The following is a 23728-nucleotide window of genomic DNA, read 5'->3' as shown; positions in this document are numbered from 1 at the left end:
CAGTTTGTTAATCATAATCAGATTGGATTTAACAAAAAAAAAAAGGTTTTGTTTTTTAACCAAAAAAAGGCTTTAACCTTCTTAGTCATCCCTCTCCATATCAATAAATTGCTCATTCACAGAGCAATTTTGGGTGCAGGAGTCTAATCTTTTGCAACTACTGGATTATAGAGGAAGACTTGGCCCAGCTATAGTGGGACTATATTAGACTGGTTTGTGTGCACATATGGATATTCTCACAGGAATACAAGGCAGGGAGGATCAGGCCTATTTCAATTATTTTTAATAATTAAAGGATGCAGAGACCATCATTGCCTCGGCTTCTGAGAGATGAAATGGCCAGCTGTTAGGTTGTGGAGGGTTGCTGTGCTTAGAGCATGGAAAAGCACTCATGTAACAACATCTTGTGAGCCATCAAGTTCCACTGTACAAGCCAGTCAGCATGATTTTTGCCCTGATCCTATAACCTATAGTCTTCCAAATGCTCTTTTTCACACTAACAACATTATTGACTTTGATCAATATTATTGCCTATACACTGATGGATTTATTAGTCTAGTCTACTGCTTATTCCTTTGGAAATAATCATTGTTATGAAGGTGGGCAGCATGAGTTAAGATGAAGTTTTGACCTGTTGATTGTGAGGCCTCACATCAGCCCTTATTCTTTGAGAAGATAATGGAATTTGAAGACTCACCTGTTTGGGGAGGGGGGTGATATATTGAAAAATCAATGACATCTCCTGTGCGGACTGCATTTAAGCAAAGAGATTTGGTTAGGAACTATGTAATTTTTATATTGATATTTAAATAGAGCAAAAACAACTGACAGAAGCAAGTCAATATCTCAAATGCATCTCACATGAGAGTGTTGTGATATGTTCTTTCATCTGCATGCCACAGCTATATGAGATGTTTGTGGTGCAAAGAATGGCCACGCTTCAGGAATCACTCACTGATCTGACTGTCACTGTGCTTTAATGTTCTGCCTTCATTCTGCCTTAAAAATGCAGGGAAACAAAACCTGAAATTCATTATTAGAGAATGCAGAGACTTGATCCTTCTCTCCAGAATTACTCTTTAATTTCCCAGTATGTTCTTATTGGCAGTGATAGTCATACACCTACCAGGCCTGCCCCTTCAAGAGTTATATCCCTCCTTAAACCCATACTGTTCTTGCAAATAGAGATAGGAGAGGTGGCAATAAAATAATTCTTATGTTCACAGGTCCTGATGAGATTTAGGTTGGGGAATTTAGGCAAGAGAGGGAAAGGAGGGATGCCCTAGGTTTATGTTTCCTCTTTACTCCAACACTGCACCCTGACTCTCCTCCCAGATTGTTCTGCCATTCCCAGCCACTACACCCCCGTACTCACTGCACACTCCTTCTCTCATACCCAGACCTCACATTCAGTGCTTGCCCAGCCTACTGCTTATTTTACACAATTTAAATCTAAAATGTGTTCTTTCAACTACCACAACTTTACATTCTGGATGTTTACTTGATAGGTTTGCTTATATCACCAATATTTCATATGATAATTCACTAGTGAACCACAGCTGTTTTGTGTTGCACCGGCAATACAAAGCAGCTGTAAACCTGGTTAAACTAGATATATACTTCAGCTTCTTCGGGCTACTAAAAGTGGTATAAAATAAATGGGTACTGAGCTTTGGGTAACTCACAATGTCTTACTATCATTCTGATGCCAGACGAATCTATGAAGATCACTGTAGAGGGATAAAAAGGGTGTATTCTGGAGATAAGATGAGTGGGTCACTCGTTAATTACTTATGAAAGAGCTGGGGGAAGAAATCAGTGCCTTGTCACAGAAAGAACTTCCCCTGGAAACATTTTGAATTTTAGCACTATAAGTGTTTTAAGTGAGTTCTAACTCTGATCAGCTTAACTCTGATTAATAATTAATCTAATTAATTTAATCAATAAAATATTAATTCATCTGTGTAATTTTAAAAACACTGCAATATTTTATTCTTTGCAAACAAAATAGTTTACTTCCATCATGCTAAAGTATGTCAGTATTAAATGCACAGTGTTGATCATATTTGTTAAATTATATACTTCAGGACTTTACCATAAAGTTCATAGTCAAAATAAAATGCTTTTAACATATTGAACTGGATTTTTTCAACACTTGACCGTGTAAAATATTATGACAGTAAAGAAGTGAAGTGAGAAATATAGTTAATTTCAGCTTATTCTCAGCAACAAAAGATGCCTTCATTGATATGTTCCTGTGATATGTAATACAGCTGATTAAACTGTAGGTAGAAATCAGTTGTGTTAAATTTTCTGACCTTCTTTACGGTAAGGAGACTGGGTCTTTAGCTGCTAAATGTAGCATTGACCATCACTCGTGAGTCTGTACAAATCTTAAAGAGGTCTTTTAATTTTCATAGATAAATTTATATCTGTTCAACAAATTGTTCAAATACAGGCTTAACATTTTCAAATTGTTGATGAATTAATCATAGGAGAAAAAATAGCTCAGTGTTATGTCATCACAAATTCTTCACAGTAATAATTACAACAATATTTCACTTTCTCTTTTAACAGGATAGGGACTCTTTGCCCAGAAGTTCTATAAATTTACTTCTCAGCATTGCATGATGATCACATATCTCAAACATTAGTTAAAGTACTTGGCAGGAAGGCTATGTAAATCACCTCCTTTTGTTTTTAGTGCATTTGCCACATGTTGAAGAAGCAGTGAAAAGATTAGTTGCTCGTGCTAAGAAATCATTAAGTGGATAAAATCAAAGCACAGGAACACAAGTCCTGTCAAATGTGGGAGTATAGTCCAGCGGAAAATAAAATAATTTACCTTGAATAGAAACTTAAACTATTTGCATATACTGAAATGCCTCTTTTCTAGAATTTTCTTGTAAAAAAAGAACGCTACAAATAGCCCTATTTGCACTATTTGTGGAATAAGGAGCTACTCATCTCGGTTAAAAAATCTGAGTCTGGCCTTGAGCCAGCATGGGCCAGATTCTGCCATCCTTACCAGAGCTGAATAGTACCTTAAGCTGGGCCTGATTATGAACCGATTACTCATGTTGTGCTGAGCGGCCCTTTGCATGAATGGGGCCATTGTGAATAAACATTTACAAGTGATTCACAATTTGGCCTATGTGAGTAGTCTCACTCACATCAATGCATCTACTCATGGAGTAAAGCGCTACTAAATAAAAGTGGCAGAATGTGACCCTGTTGTAGTACTTGACATCTAACACGAAGATACTTTTTCATTAGCTGAATGAAACGCTGCAACCAACAGACTATCATTCATTCTTTGAGACGAGGCTGATGCAAGAGCATGACAAGCTTAATGCAGGCCTGCAACTTATCACACCTCAGGTTTAATGAAGGGTTGAATACCTGTTTGTCTAATGCAGAAAGTTATGCTAGCAAGATGTAACAAATAATTTCCATTGCTAAAAGGAGGGCTTTTTTTTTACTTTGATTTTGGAGGCTTCAAGCATCTAAAAATGTTGTAATGTTCTAAAAATGGATGTTTAATCTCCCCAGGTATTCCATCACTGCAATAATTTCCCAGGAATTGTTTAATTTTACTCTTGACATAAAAAGCCTTGTAAAAATGAACCTTTTTCTGGATTTCACAAGGCAATAATAGCAAATTCTACTATCAAAATAAATAAGTAAACTGAAAGAGCGGCAACAATAAAAAAGGCTTGAAGTTTGCCAAGTAAGCTTTTGCTTCTTTATCCCCTAATGATGTTCTAATTAAATTTATCTGCAAATCACTTTGACATGTTCTAAATGCTATACCTTAAGAAATGATTCTGTGAAAACTTAAAAAAAAAAAAAAAGAAAACCACATTTTAGAACTGACCTGCTGAAAAAAACCTTTGTATTTCCACCACTTTCATCCTTTTACATGCATCACAATTGTCTGTATAAAACTAGTATCTTTACCTGTACTAATAAAATTCCTTTTTTTGCTTTAAATCATAAGGCTCATTTTACTGCTGCCTAAACAGACCATAAAAAAAGAAAAGATAAATTCTAGCCAGAATATTCTTTCCCAGTTTCTCAGGCCAAAGTTGAAGTTAATTTTTAGAGGGAGAATAAAATTAGGAAGCCACAAACTGGAGTATATGTGTTAAACTTTGAGCTTATTACTAAAGGCAAATAGAACATCCTTCCTTTCAATCAGTTATGTAAGAATCTGGTGTAAAATTCCCATTTTCAATGGACCCTAATGGTTTCAAAATTAAGTTTGTTTATTCCACTGAAAGATTACAGAATGGACTCATCTCCTATTTTTGTTTTCAAGTTTAGCCTCCTGAGTGGGAGCAGACATAATTTGGGGGGTTCTGTGAGTTTGTTTCTGTGAGTACTGGTAGTTCTGCAGTTGCTGTGATGAAATGTGCTTCCCTGATCTTTCCTTCTCCCCCCCATCCGCCCTCCATTCCTCACTAATGGTCGGAGAGAAAAGCAAGAAGGAGCAGGGGGTGCCCAGAGAGTTGTATCCTGTCCTAATCACAGCCATGCAAGTCCTTCTTTATTTCAATTAATTTACTTTGCCTTTATGAACCTGAGAGACCGACTGTTGCTTTCAAAGAGGCTGACATTTCACTCATCTGAAGGAGCTTGGAATGTGACAGGGGAAAGGGAGGAGAAGTAAATCAAAGCAGATAGCAATTCTCCAGATGTAAAGTATTTTTCTTCTCCTCTATTTTTTTTCCACCAGAAATGTCAGAAAGTCTGCTGACATTTTAATTCCTTTGTGATAGGCTAGGAGCTGAGAGCCAAATCCTGCTGCCACTACAGTCAAAAATATTTTTTCTATTGACTTTAAATGGAGTAAACCAGTCTTACACTCTGAAAAAAAACCCAAACAAAACAACAAAAGAAAAACAAATAAGCAAAGTATCAACAAACTGTAACTAAAACTAAATGAAATGTACTCTTATAACGTCTTGAGATCAGTTACAGACTGAAACTGGCAAGCCTTGTTGCACTTTTTCCTTTTCAATTTGACCATAGCATATCAAAACCAGTTAGTAAGGCTGACTGGATTGGAAGGAAGACTTTGCTGTTGTTGTGGGTTTTTATCTAAGTCTGGATTCTGTTGAAAGTGTCACAGTACTATTCCATCCTCTCTTCTAGTCACCTAAGTTTGAAGATACCCTACCTGCAACCATAAAGATTTCATTTAAACACTAGTTGATTTACATAATCTGTGTATGTTTTTAAAAACTCTACTAAACACTGTGTTCCTGCTTTTACTGATACGTTTGGCAAAAAAAACCCTCCTTATCTTTATTAGGAATACACTCAGGACCACAAAACAAAGGAGTACCTTCTACTCTCATTACATTAGTTGTGCATTAATGTAACTCCAATGAGCCCAACATGCATTTAGCAAGACAGCAGAGCCTGGCTCAGAGCAGCAGCACGGGGCTGAGAGAGTTAGGTCTACAAATTCCACCTACAATATGAATGATCGTATATTTCCTTCTCTGTGTGATGTGCTTAGAGATTTACTTCATGGTTTTAGTATCATAAATTTATTTTCCTTTACAGAGTTGTTCCCTTATGAAGTATTCATTTGCAAAACATTAATTTTATACACAGGACTGCTAAAAACCAATGGAGTAGACATATTTGCTTAACAGTTTTATTCTTTTTTGCAGGTTCTATAATCATATTTCATCAACTGGTACAACAAAACATATTTCTATATAAAAACCAAAACAAAGAGGGCTTCTTGAGCTTGATGCATGGTAAATCTATTTGGTTTATTCTTGGCTTATTGTTAAATATTATATTGCATTTGTTTAAGCAGACATCGTGTATATTGTGATTTCTAGCATTCCACACACAGCAGCTTATTGTTGTGTCCTTTAAATATGGGAAATAAAAATGTTTTCAGTTTGCTATTAAAAAAAAAAAAGGAAATGAAGAAAGGGTACTGCTATATTACATGGCCCAGGAAATATTGGCAGCATGCTCTTTGGCTTTCATCCGTAGAACTGCAATGCTGGAGGACCTCCTTTCAAACTCCGGCTTTGTTTCAAAAGCATGTCCATTGGTTGCCCCAGAAAGTAAAGAGTCAGTGAAAAAATTATTGAGGGGCACGTGGCTGAACTGATTCTGGTGGTTTGAAAAGCCTGTGTAGCCAGAATCTGTCCGGGGTGAATGGGAATAAGGTGTCATACAGGAGGACGTATCTCGTGGTAGCATGCAGGAAGTAACCACAGAACCGCTAGCCGCGTTCCCTGCCCACAGATTGTTCTGAATCTGGAACATATAAAATGAATAAGATTAAATTTAGATAGTTCATCTTTTGTTTTCTGCAACGCTTGACTTGCATACTTAACACATCCATTATTTGTTCTCCTCTAAACCAAGCAACAAATACTTTACTAGTTCTCTGCAATCATATTAGAAAGCACCATGAAGACATTACATGAGTCAAAATACGGGATCATTCACTTAAGAGCAAGGGCTGCTGAATCATATACCTTGCTCCATCATCTGTTTGCTCTGTGGCTCTATCCTGAGTGTGAACCGCTGAACCTCAGGATGCCATCAGCCCAGCCAGTCGGTAAAATTAGTGGAAGCACACAACTGACTTCAAAGAAAACGTGTCAAAAAAAGTGTACAATATCATAGCTGTTTTCACCATAAAAGCTTCTTCTCATCAGAATTCTTTCTCAGTGTAATGGTAGGAAACAGTGTAAATGGGTGAACAAAACAAGCCAGGATGTCTCAAGTGACAAAGCCCAACAAGTATTTGCAAAATTACATATTGAGAAGCCTTGCATAATTACTTTAAAACAAATGAATCCATAAAATACAGGCATGGCTGATAATACATTCAAGAGTTTTTCCTAAAATTGTTTCAAAGATGCTTTCAAGATAAAAATTCTTTTCATGGTGTTTTTATACAAAATTGTACTTGAGGGCATTTCTGTTGCAGCTCTCAGCCTTAACTGGCTGCACTGTGCGTCCCTGGAAAACGTTGCATGACAGACTAGGAGACAAACTTTGTGGTTACCAGCAATGTCTGCTGAAGATCTGGAGTAACCACGTACTCAAGCTTTGATGTGTAATGCCTTCTATACTTGGCAGTCACTTAAAGCTTCATTCTGAGTCTCAGGCCTTCTCCTATCATCTCTGCATAGATGCTATTTCTGGATAGGTATTTTTCACTTATTTGTTACTAGATGAACAGACGGAAAGATTTCAAGGCCTTGCACAAGTCAGCTCCTGTCATTACTGCAGACCATGCATTCTTTCATTCCTCCTCTGTTCACTTTGCTTTAATCAAACTTCACACTCAGCAGCTGTCCTTCTGTCTTTTTAAACTCTCTACTCTATATCTCTCTATCAGTACTGTATGGATATAATTTCTGACATACTCTGGCTTCCTCGGTCATTTCTCACTTGCACTCACCATTATATAATACACAGCTTTATATTTCTTCTCCACTTTTACTTATATCTCTTTCCTGAATGCTGATTTTTTTTTTTATAAATGTGCAAATACCATGATGCAAGACATTTATAGCCCTCATTCACAGTACAGAACTTCTCAGCCAGTAACTATATACTTTTCTTTTTGTTTTGCTTTGCTGAATTTGTCTTCATCCTAAAAATCTGTTGTCTGTTCAGTATATCATTGCTCTGATGCACTGGGATTGAGCCCACATGTCTGTTCTCTGCTATATGTTGGAGTAGTTGCAATTACTCTTCAGTTAGCACTGTAAAGTGAATTCCCACTTCAAACTTAATTTTGCCTTCACGTTCCAAATCCATAGACAAAGGAATTTTGGCTTTCAGATATCTAGGTTATCTCTCTAGTTGAATGATCTTTTTTCTGCCAAATAAGAGGTCAGGGGAAGTAATGAATTATGACAGACACACACATACAGACACACAGAATGAAAACATGTTTCTAATGCCACGTTGGTTTTTTTCTCATTGTCCTATTACTTTGCAACAACACATACCCACCAAACCACCAACTGGCTTAAGAGATAAATTACGGCTCACTGAACTCATCTAGCTGAGATTTAGTGCAGACAGCAAGGATGATATCAACTCGTACTTTAAAAGTTAATATTTTGAACAGTTGTATTAGTAGGGGTCATCAGGAGCTGACAAAATAATTTGGGCTCCTTGGCAATTCCAGCAGCAAAAAAGAACCAATAAATGCTCCATTTTGTTTTCTTGCAAAAGACTGAAAAAGGTCATGGTAACAACACCTCTCCCCAGGCTCTTGGTCTGCCCAACTCCTTGTTCACACATACAGGTATACACACACTTCCACACCCACTCACATGAATGCAGCTTGCATTTATACACACACACGCACACACACACATATGCACAACTACTTGGGCACACCTCAGGCATCTGCTCCGGCATATCTTAGGTGGTCTGCTGAGAGGTAATGGAATGAATAAGGTGCCTGGGGAAGGATATCAAGGATTTTTCCTCCTTCTTGTGGGCCTCCTGAGATCTACAGGAGGAAAGAGACTCTAATGAGAGTTTCTGAACTTTTCAGTTCCCATCCTTCCTTCCTACCCTCAGCAGTTTTTAGAAGACTCTCAAACATCAGCCTATGGGAGACCCTCTGCAGCTTGATCCCTAGCTGCCTTACTACTCCTTAATTAACCCACCTGAGCCAGTTTTGACTTATAATCAGACAAAATTTTTTTTGATCTTCAGAGAACTGGTGGTTTATCTGGGGATTAAAAGACATAACTTATCTGGACCTGTTTGAACCATTGTCTTGCTTACTAAAGTTTGTTGCATTCAACCACACAGAACGTTCCCAAAGAGAGCAGTACATCTCTTATGGTTCAGGATTCAGGGATTCCTGAGTGTCTTATTGCCCGAAAGGTTTCTCAGATCCTTGTACATGTTTAAAGAATATGACAAGAAGGAAACAAGGGACCCTGAAAGAGCTGGCAAGTGTGGTAGTTAAGTGTACGACAACTGAGAAGTCATCCACTAAGACTCATAAGGCTTACTGCCTTCTCAGACATAATGACTTTGGAGCCACATAGCATGTGATTAGAGTGCAGAGGAAAGTAGTAAAGAAGGTAGCAGCTAAAAGCCTCTAAGATACAGAGAATATCTCCACTTTGCTTGAAAGCCCACTTTCTGCCTCAGGCATGAACTGGGAAAATCAGAAACCTGGTCATCCATACAAAAATTGTTGTCTTTTTTGTTGTTGTTGTTCAAGAACACTAAAAACTTTTAGTTGTACTTTATTGCATTTCATGGTTACATACACATTTCTTGTAGCAGCAGTGACAGATTAAGCAACTGTTGAGGTTTTCTTTCCCTTTCTTCCTACAAAAAAAATTACCCACTTCCACACTGTTCCACTTCAGCTTGTTTTGCTGGTAAAAGTCTTTACTGATTTGAAAGAGGGAGCTGATAAATCTAAAAAAGAATCCAGCAAAAATAAAAGATATATTTCAAACACATGCACAGAAAACCCCATTCTTTTTGATGGCATTTCCAGGCCAAATAGTTAGTCTCAAAACCTTCATAACAGGATGAATTTGACTAGGGAAAGGCTAGTTCATCTACACAGCTTCTAATATAGGAGCTAATTCTGAAGGAGCTCATCATCCCCAAAGCTAGCTCACGGGCGACAAAGTCTCATTTATCTCACTTACTAAGATGTCCTTCTAAGAAATGCTATGCCAAATGCTGCAGTTGCCCAGACTGCACAGATATAATTATGGGAAGAATTTTAAAAAAAACCTGTTTAAATAGGAACATGCACGAGTTTGCCTTTAATACAGTCATGATGGGAAGACTTCAAAAGGCTCAGAAGCTCAGTTTGAAAATGTCCAATAACCTATGTGGTCTGGAGGTATCACAAAATCCCTCTTTCCTTGCTTATTTCTAGTAGTTTGGTTTGCAGTAAACTAAGTTTAGTACCACCAATTTTCCTGATATTTTTATCCTAGACAAATATCTTTCAATTTAGCTTCAGTGATATTGCACAGGTGTAAATGAGAACAGAATTCAGCTGCAAATCCTAAAATACATCAATGTCTCGCTAAAGAAATATGTGAACAAGCTATTCATTCCTAAAACTTTCAAAGGGGTGCCCTAGGTTTCTTCCTTAGAGGAAGGAATCCAAATTAGGAAATGCCATGAGATGCTAGGAAAGCTTTACATCTTGTCTCATGAGACGGTTATGCTTTTCAAAAGAATGTTTCAGTCATATAAATTTTCTGTTCATTTTAGTTGGTTGATTGACTTCACTTTTGATATTAGATTTTCATTTCAGAGCAAAGATTTACAGCATAAATATCTTATAGGGAAATTTAGGTGCAGACGATATTCCTGTATTAAAAAATAAATACAGTAATGTTTTACAATAAGTCAAAATTATCAGACCTTCTTCTGGTATGTTGGAAGGAAAAGGGACATTATGTATGTGAATTTAAAGAAAATATTTTTCCTCTTAAACTCTTGTGTGATCCATGAGCTATATAAAAGCCAATTCAGAGACCGTGAATGAGGCTATACATACAGCACATCTCTGGTTTCTGTTAACATCACAAACAACTTGAGCTTTGCTCTTGTGGTTACCATGAAATTACCAGAGCCCTTCAATATATTTACCTACTGTATGTTTTATACACACACACACACACACACCCTTCCCGATAGGAAAAAAAAGAAAGAAAAAAGAAGTAGGATTTCATAGCTGTGACAAGAACATAACTGGAGAGTTATGGTTGTTAACATGGTTATGATATCATTTCCTAAGCATATGACCTTCTGCTTGAAACTGCAGAGGAAAATTAGCTGAGGTAATTGGTCATCCCACTTTGTGTCATTGCCTTTTTTCTGTTAAAATCTCAGGCTCCTGGAGCTTCAGCCTTCTTACACAGCACCTGAAGAAATCATAAACTCAAATCTCTAAATTTTCTGAAAGCTGTACTATCACTTACCCAGTTTTGGTTGTCCCCTCACCAAATGTCTTGTCTCATGCTATTTGAGTCACCTGCCTATCCAGACCAGAGTCTGTTTCCAACAGACCCACATATAAGCACACACAGCTTCTCTTTGAGTGGAAATGTGTTTTAGTGCTTCACATGGGAAACAAAATGTTAATCTCTTTTAAAATCTCTAGATATGAAGTAATAGGTTATTATTGTTGTGGTGGTTATATTACATAGTATGTTATGTTTTGTTATGTTATGTTATGTTATGTTATGTTATGTCATGTTATGCTATGTTATGCTATGTTATGTTATGTTATGTTATGTTATGTTATGTTATATGATATTATAATTACTCTAGTAAGTAATTAGAAACTACACATTGACTCTGTTTTCAGGACGTTACTGGGCATTGTAAGGGAGACAACAGTGGCCCTGACTGAATAGTTAAGAATTCACCAAGTTATAAAAAAACATGTGAATGTTGAAGAGATTGATTTGCTAGATTTTTGTCACTCCTTGCTTTGTGTGAAGCAACAGTCCTCGCCCTGCCAGAAAACATGAAACCTGTGCTTGCACAAGGAGCTACTTCAGGCAGATTAAATGCAGTATCTTGAGCTGTTCAAAACTGCTAGTTTACAATTTATGATCTGTAGGCTGTTCCTAGTCCATCAACACAATTAATTTGGTCTGCCACTTGCCACAGTATTTTTTTTCTGGAGGCCTCTTAAGAACATCCAAAATATGGGCAGAAATTTGCCTGTACTTCCCAAGTTTGCAGATTCATAGGTTCTCAAATAATTTAAACTGAAAAGGACCTCTGGGATTATCATTCCAAACCCTTGCTCACACCTGACTTTGAATTTAGATCAGGTTACTCAGGCCCTATCCAGTCAAGTTTTGGGGTTTTTTTGTTTTTGTAGCTCCAGCTACAGAGATTCAATATGAGCAACTGGTTCCAAGGCTTTACCACTCTTATTGTATTTTTTCTTCATATCTAGTGAGAATAATTCTTGGTGTAATTTGCAATCATTTTATAGGAGCCACTGGATTTAATGCACATGTGAAGATCATCTGTACTGTACTAGGTTCAGGCATATATGAGAGAGCTGCAGCACACTATTTTCAGATATGTCCATAAAATACAAGTTGGCCCTTGCTAGTGAGAGGCTTAATGCAATAGCTCTAAAATATGCAATAGACCCATTGAGTCCACATTTAGGCTTTACATACGGCGAACAAAATATAAATATGTTCGTTTGATTCCATGCTTAACAAGTTTGCTCAGGTGCAAAATATTGTAGTATTTGAAAAGTCATCGTGCTATGATAAGCATTAATTATATTTCACATCTATAGTTAAATAAAAAATTTCATACTTTGAAAAATACTATTAAAAAGAAGTTTCTATCTCAGAAAAAAATGGATTTGCCTTATAATTAAGCCCCAGTTAAGTCATTTACAGACTTAAGGAAATATATGTTTCACAAGAAAAATAATAAAGCAACAAACCAAATGTTGAAACTGTGAGGAGGACCACATACAGTGATGGTTTAGAACCAAGAAAAAATTGAAGCACAGTGCACAAACTAGTTTGTGTGAAACAGACACCACCCAAAAAGATTAGAAGTGTTAGTCTTGTTGGAAGATCAGCCACAGCAGTGCAACAGTCAGCACATATGCAGCAAGCAACACACCATCCAGGTGGTGGCCCAGCCTGAGCTCCATGCTGTCACAGCTAGACAGCATGAGTATATGATAAAACTTCTTTGAAGCTAGCTCAGATATGTCTACCACATCTACTCCTACTTAATCAGTGTACCCATAGCCTTAATGAACTATTGTGATTAACTGTCATTTATATGTCTACTACAGTTAAAAGAATTTTTAAGTCATATAACATGTGGTGTCTAATATATGCCATATGAAAGATTTAATTGGAGCATGTAACTTTGATTATTGCTAATGAGAATTACCCATATGTACTAAGGCTAGAGAAGAACTGTAATGATGATCCAAGGACTTAGTACATAACACATGTATACTGATACCACTTCTACACTCTTTGATTGCCAAAACAAATCATGTGATGCCATGCTGCTCAACATATTTAATTTGATTTATCAGTCTGGTGTATGGAATGTAAACTTCAGATTCTTCCTTGTTCTGTTTTTGAAATTTCAGTGTTGTCCCTTCTTTCTACACCTTCTGTATCACTCCTGTTCCCATACCTTTGAAATGCTTTTCTCCTTGGGATTTCTACCTGCATGAGGCTGGATTTTTCCACCAAAAATAAGACTAAATTCAGTCCTATCCCACTCTTGCCTACATTTTCAAGTAAATAAGAGAAGCAAACAACACATTTCACACATGATAGTAAGAGGGAAAGTATAATGACGTGACAGGATAAATCCTTTCAAAAGAACTGAGAAGAACAATGACAACAAATTAACTAGACTCAAAGAACAAACAAAAAGAAAAGATGCAAAGTATGGAAAGAGACTAGGTGGGGGAGAAGCGGTGCCCCTTATATCTGCTTTTCAAGGATACAATTTAATATTTGTTTAATTAAATCTGACACGTTCAAGTACTCTGTCACGTTAGTCTTCTCAGTAGGCATAGGACAGCAAAAATAGTCAAGTGAAGACCAATAATGTAAGAGAAGAGCAAGGCTAAGCAACGTTTTTATTGTTCCTCTCCCAACACATAACATATAGATCTAAGATAACCAGGCATCAGAGAGAAAAATACACTTTTAGAGATCATCTTACTTATTTTATACCTTATACTTTGAGAAGAGAAAACTTAATTGACCAGATTTTCACCAACTTTAAAGGGAATCTATCTCTGGCATAAAAATCCCTTTAAGTTTCCTAAGCACAGGTGTCATATCTACCTGACCCTCAGCTGCCTCCTTTGAAGCATGCATGCTTCTTGTAAGTCCTGTTCATCAGCACTGTAACAGTGTCTCAGATATCCCAAGACAACTTAAATAGCACTGTATTTAGGCGATCAAATCAAGTACTGCTTGTTCACTAACATTTACTCACATGAGTTGAATTAAAGGGCTCCATGGAGTGAATCTGCACTCATTTCCACACTCGTGTTAGGATGCTGCCTCTTAGCTTTCATATCATCAGCAGAATACTGCTGGCAAATGAGGCTCAAAGTGTCTAGGATAAAAGTTTTAGCCAGTGATTTGTTTTCTGAGTACGCTTAAGATTACTTGGACCACAATGTGTTGCATCTGCAAGACAAACTTGAAGCTTAAATACTGAAACTAATGAAACTGAAACCTTTTACTAAAATGAATGTAAAGTACTGTACATAACATTTTCCTAGAAAAAATCTGATTTTCAGCATAAAGTTGTCAAAAGTTAGATATTTCATCTGAGTGAAAACTTAACAACTCTTTGGTATTTTTAATGTTAAAGCCTAGAAAAAATGTGAATAATAGATGATTATCCTGGAATACTGTAGTAATTGTCCTCCTCTGTAATCCAGGTGTTCCCAGTATAATTAATGGAAGATCTATGTGCGCAGATTTTGCACAGTTTAGGAGATATTAACTTCTTGGCAGCCTACTAAGCAACTATTTTGCACAATAAGTAATACCTAAGTCAACAAACTGTACAAATAAATAAGGTTAGACTGAATTAGCAAAGCAGTTATGGTATAGAAAAAAAACTCTAAATTGTTTATTACTATTTTGAATATAAAGATGTGTAATTTAATAGCAAAATTAGATTTTTTATATATATTAGATTATATATATATAACTGGATTATAGAAATGGGGGTTGGATGAGACCTCCTCCAAAGGTCCGTTCCAACCTCAGCCATCCTCTGATTCAGAGCCAACCTTCTCTCTGAAATAAGTTGAAAAGATCATTTCCTCACAGGAAAACTGTTCAGGTTTATATTGTCACAAAAGGCATAGCAGCATCATGTTCTTAATTTGTACTTGATGAAGATAATTGGTGAAGAGACTAAGCAGGGGTCTCCACACCCTCTGTTGACTGCAGAAGAGACTGATGTTTCTGCTGGAATGCAAGTGGGATGTCTGTTTGGGGAACATATCCATGGTGGGGCTCAAAATGGAAATCTTCAAACTGCAATTTCATATAATTCACACCAGAAATTCACATTTGTTCCTGTTCCACATGCCAGTAAATATCTCTGTTTGATTTTATGTTTTTTCAACATCATCCTATATTTTTTGCCAGCAACAGAGAGTTTGTTAATATAAAGGCTTCATAAACAAGCTCTAGCGATCTGTGTTCCACAATCCCCAAGAAAAAAGATACTTGAAAGTATGGCATAGACTGTCTAATATTTAGTATTGTTAGCGTCACAGCAAGTGTGCTTGTACACAGAAAAAAAAGAAAGGGAAAAAAGGAAAAATAAAAAGGAAAAAAAAGACAAAAAATGACATGTCATTTCCTTTCTTGCACTAACTGTACTGAAATAACAGAATGTTCTGGGTTATCAATCTATAACACTAAAACCAAACATGCAGATCACAGTTTTAAATATCTCTTTCCACTTAAACTGTAGAATAGATTAATGAGTTTATAGCAAGTCATGTACTCTATATTTATTTTCCATAGGTGAGGCACTTATAAATGGGATTTTGTTCAAAAGATTTTAATGTAGTTATGTTAGTGGTCATTGTGTTTTTAATATGGATTTGTATTATCAAGCATTCTCACTGGAAATGTTATGTATATGATACACACATGGTTTTACTTAAGGTGAGGGTTTAAGAATGTGAAAGTATGAAGAATTACCACCAGGCTAGCAAGAACGTGAACTCGCATTAACTGTTCTGTGATAATTGCATGGTTACCTACTCATATTCCAGTACACAGCAAAGTATCCACCTTCTTTGCTGAGGAGTAAAATACCTTCTTTTTATCATGCAGCCAGACTGTGCATGCAAACACTCAACTGAAATAACCAATGTAAAGTAGACCCACACCTTCATTAACCCCTTGGTCCTGTTCTTGAAGTACAGTACAGCACAACACAACTTTCTCATGCAGGTGACCAGGCTCAGTTATGAGTTTGTGCTTAGTGGTTGTAGGAGGGTACTACATATTTATGTTTATGTTTATGTTTATGTTTATGTTTATGTTTATGTTTATGAATGAGTATACATTCTATATTTCTACACATTTTAGAACTGCTTTGTTTAAGGTTATGGTACTGACATTTCCACTTCAATCTCCTTTTTTTAAGAACTTATAAATTAATGATAGAAAGTTTTGCCAGGCTGAAACTTCATTGTGTCATCAGCTTAGAAAAGACGTTTTTTAACTAATTCATAAATAGAAATACAGTGAATTCACTCATCTTTTTAACAACCTGAAAGTACAAAATAGATATTGCATAGGGTTTAGATTTTTATGGATGATATTCTCATATAATTAAAAAGTGTTTCTTTTTTAAAAATATTTGTTTTAGAAAAAACATTTTAAGTGCTTACCAATTACTTGCATTTTTCCATTATCTTATGATAATGAAACTTCTGTCAGTTGGGCAAATTTGTAAATGAAGTTCTACTAAAAATACAAGATGAGCTTTGAGACACAAAATTTAGTCTAGAGAACTGAGTCAGGGATACAAAAGCCAAAGCTTAAGTACTATTCCTTGTATCGTCTGTGTGATGCTATAGGTAAGTCAGAAAGATACTTGAACACCTTGAGTGAGATCCGTGAGTGACTGTGCATCTATGTCTCTGTGAATCTACCTAAGAGTGCTAAGGTCTTTTTGCACACCTCCACCTAGGAAGGTCTCAAACAAGTATTGTGTCCTCCTACTTAAACACAGAGTATACCATGCAGTGGTTTCTGATGTAATTTGGGATAATGCACTATTACATTATAAAATTAAAACAGGCAGACTGATAAGTACCACCAGATCTGAAATGGTTGTGCCCATGTTCTGAGCTGCTGGAACACCAACCAGCTCTGGCCCAGACACCAAACCTAGTAACATGCAACCTCCTCAGAGGTAAAGCACTTTAAGATGGGTAGATGACACATGGGCCCAAGGCTCAAAGCTAATCGCATGCAGCCAGTGTAGAGCATGACCAAAGCAAGTCCACATAGATTATGAGTATATTCCTAAGGCTGGCAGAGACCCTGCTGCCTAATGAACTAGAAGAGCACTAGGACAGCAGCAGTGAAAGGACTCTACTGCAGGGACCTATACAAGATTTCTTGCTTTGTATGGTGGTTTTTTTTTCTTTTTTAAATTATGTGGTAAAAGCAATAGGAAGCTAGAGACATGAAAAACAATGGCTTCAGAATAAAAATATTCAATGTACTAAAACAAGCTAGAAGAAAAACAATAGCAGAGAGTGAGGCAATGCAGTAACCCAAAGGACTGGAGAACAGAAACAGAAGATTCTGAACTTACTACACAGTAATACCTTACTATATGCTAACAGAGAACTGAAAAACAAAAAAAAATATTAAACTAACTACTACTGTCTGAAAGAGCTCCTACCTCCCTCTCCCAGCTATATACATTAAATTCTGATTGCATATGTGGCCATAATATATTTTCATGCTAGTAGAAGACTTGTTGTATTTAATGGTCTATTGAGGTCTGTAGAGAAATTGTGCATGTTTAATACGTCAAAAGGAAGTTGCCTAGAAATCATAGTTTATGCCTCATCTTACCAAAGCATACAAGAACAGAGTTAAGACATCTGTGCCTGCAAATGTAAAATATCCCAGAAGTGAAATTCTGATCTTATTACATAAAATTACATCATTCCTGTCAATCTCAATATGTCTAGAAGTCATCCAGAATTTGTGTATGGACCTAGAAGTGATTCAAGGCCCCACGTAACTGTATGTGCAGAAAAGACTTCACTGTACAACCATATTGCCAGCCATTCTCAGTACATAACTTATGCAAAACTCCGCAGCTCCTAAGATTGTTCTTTAAAAAATACTTCTATTTTAAACATTAATTATTCGTACTGGATGTCAGAACTGTTGTTCACGGTGGCAGGTCCTGTTGACAAGTCTAAAGAACACAGAAAGCTAAACACACGAAAGTCTTCATGCATCTTCTGTGCAAGTGTATGCCTAAGGATGGAAGAGAATGTAAGTGTAGAACCAAAGTACTACTCGGTCTTTACCATACCTGAGGGTAGCTGTCAGTCCTTGGAAGAACAGATATGTCATAGGTGGCAGCAAAATGGCTCTTAGCTTGCTGGATCTGACCATAACGTTCTCTTTTCCTCCATTTTGCTCTTCGATTCTGGAACCAAACCTATAATAAATGAGGAAACAGTCATCAGGATAAACTCAGTTACGTACTGTGCAAAAAGTCTTAGGGAAAAGTCAAGAGATTTTGGACAGTAGCTTTGAAAATGTCTATTTATCTAAGAAAACGAAGTTCTCCACCTGAGGATGAATTTCTTGCAGTTTCAATGTACTCAATGTCAGACCTGCTTAAGTTATTTCTGGCTATTTAACAGTATAGTCTGTTTCCTTTCTAGTGCCTAAAAAAAAAAAAAAAGCAGAGGAAAGATCAATCTGTCAAGCAGTCCTAACTTTGACAGAGTTCAGTTCTGTAGAGGAAAATCACCAAGCAGCAGCAAGTCAAATTGTAAAGAAACTTTCTCTTGATCTCACATGCCTACTGACTTGATTTGACTAGATATGATCTTCCTCCTAGAAATATGCATAATCTTTATCAAGTTCAGTAATGAAAAGGCAGGAGAAGCTGGCACCAGGACAGTAGTCTGTGCTGCAGAAAAAGTTTCTATAAGGAAGGCTAATAGGACAGGAAGGTAATAAAAAATCATGAGATCACAGACAGTTTTAAAACTGTTGCAACATTTTTTCACATTTATGTTAGGAAATATCTGTGTTTCTGACAATGGAAAATTAAAAAATGGCACTTTACTTTTAGACCATGAAATAATTTAGACCTGAAATAATGCCTTCTTGTCAATTAAAAGGTATTTTCTTTATACTTAAGTAAACTTTGGACTGTTCTGTAATATTCTGACTGTTGGGTGTTATCTCAAAACCTATTATATGCATATTCTTCACTGTGACTGATATCTGTCATTGTACTGTGGTCTTCAGAAAAGTTTTTTTCTTTCAAACAGTTTAGTCTGGACTGGCTAAGACTTACCTTGATGAATTAAAGGGATCGTTAAGAAAAGCAACTGTTCCTTTATGAAAGTAATATTACCCAACTAAGTCTTTATTGTTCAGCTATGAGCAAACTCATTCTTCTGACTCTTTTTAAAGAACTCATGCTACTAACAGCACCTTTTTTTTTTTTTTTAATGAAAATAATGTCATTGGTTAGTCTTCCTGCTAAATGAATCATGAATCCCTTTGGACAGACACATACCTGAATAGATTTTTTTATCTAGAGAGAGAGAGAGACACACTGCCTGTGCATCTCATTTTGAGGGATATTTTCTGATCCCTGATGGTGGGATATTTAAAATAACACTGTTTGGTTTAGAATTCAGTTTTTGCCTTGATCTTTGGAGAACTCAACTGTCCTTTGATGCTGCTTAAGCAACCAGGGCATAATTTTGCTCATTTTAATTCCCAAGGACTTCTTGCAAATTTAGTATGTGCAATCTTTTAAAATGTACTTGGCAATCAAAGCAAAGCCCATGCATGTAACTGCTGAGTATATATTGTTATGGACCTTGTTGGTAAATTTGTATTATTTATGATGCCTGAGGCTCAGCAAAAAGAAAAGCAAAGGAAAAAAAAAATTGTCCTGTCTCCACAGGAGGCATCAAGAACACGCTAAGGGAATTTAGTAATGAGGCTCTTTCATTGAAAAAAGACCTTGACAATCTCCTTAAAATGGGTGCCAATTACTTCACTGACATGCAGCAGGAAAGAGAACAACTTAGATAAATTAGGTTCAGGTTGGCTCTCTCTGCATGTATGCAGGACAAATATTAAATTGGATCTTGATGAAATGGCGGTGAAGGGAAATGTGGGTAAGGTATCCAGCTGATCACTCTGCTAAACTAAATCAAACAATTTGCTTGAATTTATAGTAACTAAACAAGAAAAAAAGCACACATTTTTTTCCTTTGACAATCCCCCAAAATGTTTCTGTTTACATCATTTTACTAGAGACTGACTCTTGGCAGAGATAAAGTAACCATTTGCCTCCACAAAGCAATGTAAAAATCTGCTGCTTGTTATCCTTGCATTGCCAGATGCTTGCCTCTAATGATGTAAGGCCTTTTAAATTGCTTAATCTTGTGATGGAATACTGTTGCTACTCTGGATAAAAATGATCACCATTTCCTTTCATATTTAGCATATGAGAAATGCAAAGATCAGTTATCCTTTAAGAAAGGGGAGAACATGTTTAAATAAAATAGAAATAGATATTCTGTGAAAGTCTGGTGAAGACATATATGTTTTCACATTTGGTCTCTTATTTTTAATACTTTTACCATATGAAGCTTCTAAAACTTAGAAAAAAAATGGGATAAAAAGTCAGTTGACACATTTTAGCACAATTCTCCCCTCCCTGTTCTGAATATTAATTTATTCTTGGAGTAGTTGTATTATTGCAGAATCATGCAATTTTAGGAACAGTATTTTAACATTATGCAAGCTTTTTTTTAAAGTCAAGACTAAACTTAATGAATGGAAGACATACTTAGAAAACTGTACCAAATTCAGAAGGAGAGCCTGAAGTGTTAAAACTGACACACGATTTTGGGCTCTATTTTCTGATGACAATGGTGAATTTGCTGTCTGTTTGAACAGACAAGAAAAGAACACTTCTTTATAAAACTAGTTAGCTGAGTTCATTTCTGAAAGCGATCCCGGTTTAATTTCAGTTGTGTGCATGTACACTGACGTCTCTTTCTTTATATGCATGTGTGAGTATGTGTTTAATTACAAGTTGTGAAGTTGTTATCATATTCAAGTCATTAAATTAAAAAAATTAATCCCAGTCTGTAAGAATTGACAGGACTGCTATATTACCAGAATGGGGAAGATCTCTAAAAACAGAATAAACTCACAAAATGCAGCTCACGCCCTTTTCTAAGGAAGATGTCTGAACAGGGGAAGGGCTGCATTTTCTGGATATTTAGCTACTTTTCTCACCATTAGACACCCAAAGCCATAAATATTGTTGAGATTACTCTACGAGCACATACTGAATGAATCAACTTCGTACGCAGTTACGATACTCAAATACTGCATTATGTGGTCAACAGTAGGTTTCGTTCCAAAAATTAGAATAACGTTATCCGTTGGTTGTGCAAGTTTAAAAACTAGCAAATGTACTTCCCAACTGTGTGAGTTTTAAGCTCATTCCATCCAACAGAGATGAATGGATTGCACCCTTGCTCTACACAGGCACACACACATAAATATGTTTATACACACCTATGTATGTGCAGTTTCACTGCATACTCTTTGGATCTAAAGAAGGAATTTGATTGCTTTTTAGATCGTAGTTTTCATGCTGTAAAACACACAGAATCCTCTGCGGCTGAGTTCTGTATCGTCATCAGCCTGAACTACACGCAACATGTCTTCTTAATGGGACCTTCACACGTAACGCGATGTATTCACTGCCTGGAATTCTGACAGTAAAACAGGACTACCAGAGGTCAAGACTGCTTTACTATTGATGTTGTTTTCTCATCCTTTAAACAAGTTTCTAGAACAGCAACACAAGCTATTTAAAAAAATAACAAGCTATTTAGTACGGCAGCATAACAGCTCGTATCCATAAAGAAATAAAGCAAACCGAGCTATTTACTTCAGCTTTATGGGCTTTTGTACAATCCCCAAGAGTGTCATTTCCCAGTTCCTACAATGCACAACTTGTCATGGAAATGCTGAAGGTTGGTTCCTACCTGGACTCTGGCCTCAGTGAGCTCTGTTCTCAGAGCTAGCTGTTCTCTGACATAGACATCAGGGTAGTGAGTTTTCTGGAATACTTTCTCCAGCTCCTCCAGCTGCAAACTGGTGAAGGTTGTCCTGTGTCTCCTCTTCTTACTGCTGGAGACATTGCTGTCACACTTATCACCGAGTTCATCCAGTTCCCCCTTCTCCTGCATCCCTTTCCCTGGAGACATCCTGAGATTGTTGCAATTGTCCATGGGCCTGCTCAGCTCCGTGTGAAGAGGCTGTCCTTCCACTTTCGTAATCCCATAGTTCACTGTACACAAGGCGGGGGAGGGAAATAACTGGTTAAAGAGGGGGCTTTAGGTTCGAGGGTTCATACAAAACAGTTTCACAAGGAACCAGATTCTACGTGGCTGCATAATATTATCTACACGAGATCGTGGAAGAGGAATCTGTAATATTAACCGCAAACAGAGTAGAAGTACTGAATCACACTGAGTTACAACTGAGAATTGTAGCTGAAAATATCATCTAAAATCTTTCAGTGTAAGGAAACTGCACACGTGAATATTTTTACTCTGCCGCTAAAGTAGTTAATAATCCATGAAATCAGCTTCAACTAGAGTTGCACAGATAAGGAATCTTAGCCCAAAACAGATTTTCGTGTAAGTGGCATAAAGCTATTGACAAACATGCCTTTAAACTCGGAGGCAGATTAAGAAAAAAACTCTTCCTATGAAAATACAAAATAACTGTAAACTAAATAGCTGTAAATGGACAAATCAAGAAGCAAATGAAACCGAAAATTAACTTCACTTCACAAACTCAAAAGATTCCATGTACCTTCTCTTGGATTTGTAACGTGGAATTGTTTCCAATTAAGTTTGTTATGGTTACAAAATACAGAGAGTTTCTGCAAAATGTTAACTTATTAAAAGAGATCGTTTCCTATACTTTGTGTAAGGATTGCAGGAACTATTTGTCTTTAGGTAAAATCTGAGTGGGAGAGATAAGAAAAATTACTCTGCAGCTTCTTAATAAGAAATGAAAACATTTCCTATTTTTTCTATTTTTACACATCTCACATCACTGAAAAAGTCATGCGATATGTCACAAGATTTGAAAGGGCTTTTTTTTTTCTCTCAGAAACAGGGCGAAAAAAAATTACAACTCTACTGACATTAAAATCTACAAAGATGGCATGTAACATACGATAAGAAGCTTGCTTTGGGATTTTCTCTCATTCTCAGTAATCTCTTTTCTTTCAGTGCGGGCTGATTTTAACCTAACACCGGTTTTAGATACTTACCATCAATACATACATAGATAGGAAATGCCCCAAAGCCCCCGAGGCACACATTAATAGAGCTAATTAAGAAAAACTTAAATGTATAAACCGATTTTCTGTAGGTTTTTTTTTTTGAGTTGCACTTGCAGAAATCTGTCTTTAGTTCTTACAAACTGTTTCATACAGAAAGGGTGTTCTCAAAAAAAACCCCATTTCGATGCCTATATGAAGTCAAAAAATGTAAGATATTGTTAGTCTCGTTATTGCAGCTGATCTTCTTAACAATATTTTCCGATTCTGCTAGGAAAAAAATTTTTTAAATTATTTTTTCTATACATGACTTACATCATGTTGGAACAATGGGGAATATTTTAAATGTTTATAAAAGAAAATACTCCCCATTCTCCTTGCCGATCAGCTAGAAAAAAATGGCCATTTAACGCTGTTGCTTGAATTACCTAAGTCGTTTTAGGTCAGTGCGAAGAATCGCTATTAGGCATTATTCAGTAACACGGCAAAAAAAAAAAAAAAAAAAAACCGAACCACTGTCCTCGCCGAGCCTTACCCGAAAGAACAGGGGGTG

General features: G+C 36.5%; 1 protein-coding gene across 1 annotated transcript in view; it reads right to left on the bottom strand.

Annotated features, from left to right (window-relative positions):
* Positions 1–5970: 5970 nt before the first annotated feature.
* Positions 5971–23728, bottom strand: part of ALX1 (ALX homeobox 1) — an 18611-nt gene continuing 853 nt past the window's right edge. Inside the window, exons 2-4 of the mRNA XM_009646297.2 lie at positions 21866–22170; positions 18133–18261; positions 5971–6291 (exon numbers count right to left, since the gene is read on the bottom strand). Of these exons, the coding sequence (XP_009644592.1) occupies positions 5971–6291; positions 18133–18261; positions 21866–22170 (755 nt within the window). The remainder of the gene's footprint in view (positions 6292–18132; positions 18262–21865; positions 22171–23728) is intronic.

Source organism: Egretta garzetta, unplaced genomic scaffold (assembly GCF_000687185.1).
Source record: "Egretta garzetta isolate BGI_Z169 unplaced genomic scaffold, ASM68718v1 scaffold68, whole genome shotgun sequence".
Classification (NCBI taxonomy): Eukaryota; Metazoa; Chordata; class Aves; order Pelecaniformes; family Ardeidae; genus Egretta; species Egretta garzetta.
Note: the sequence above shows the minus strand (reverse complement) of the source record. Positions and strands in the feature narration are given on the sequence as shown.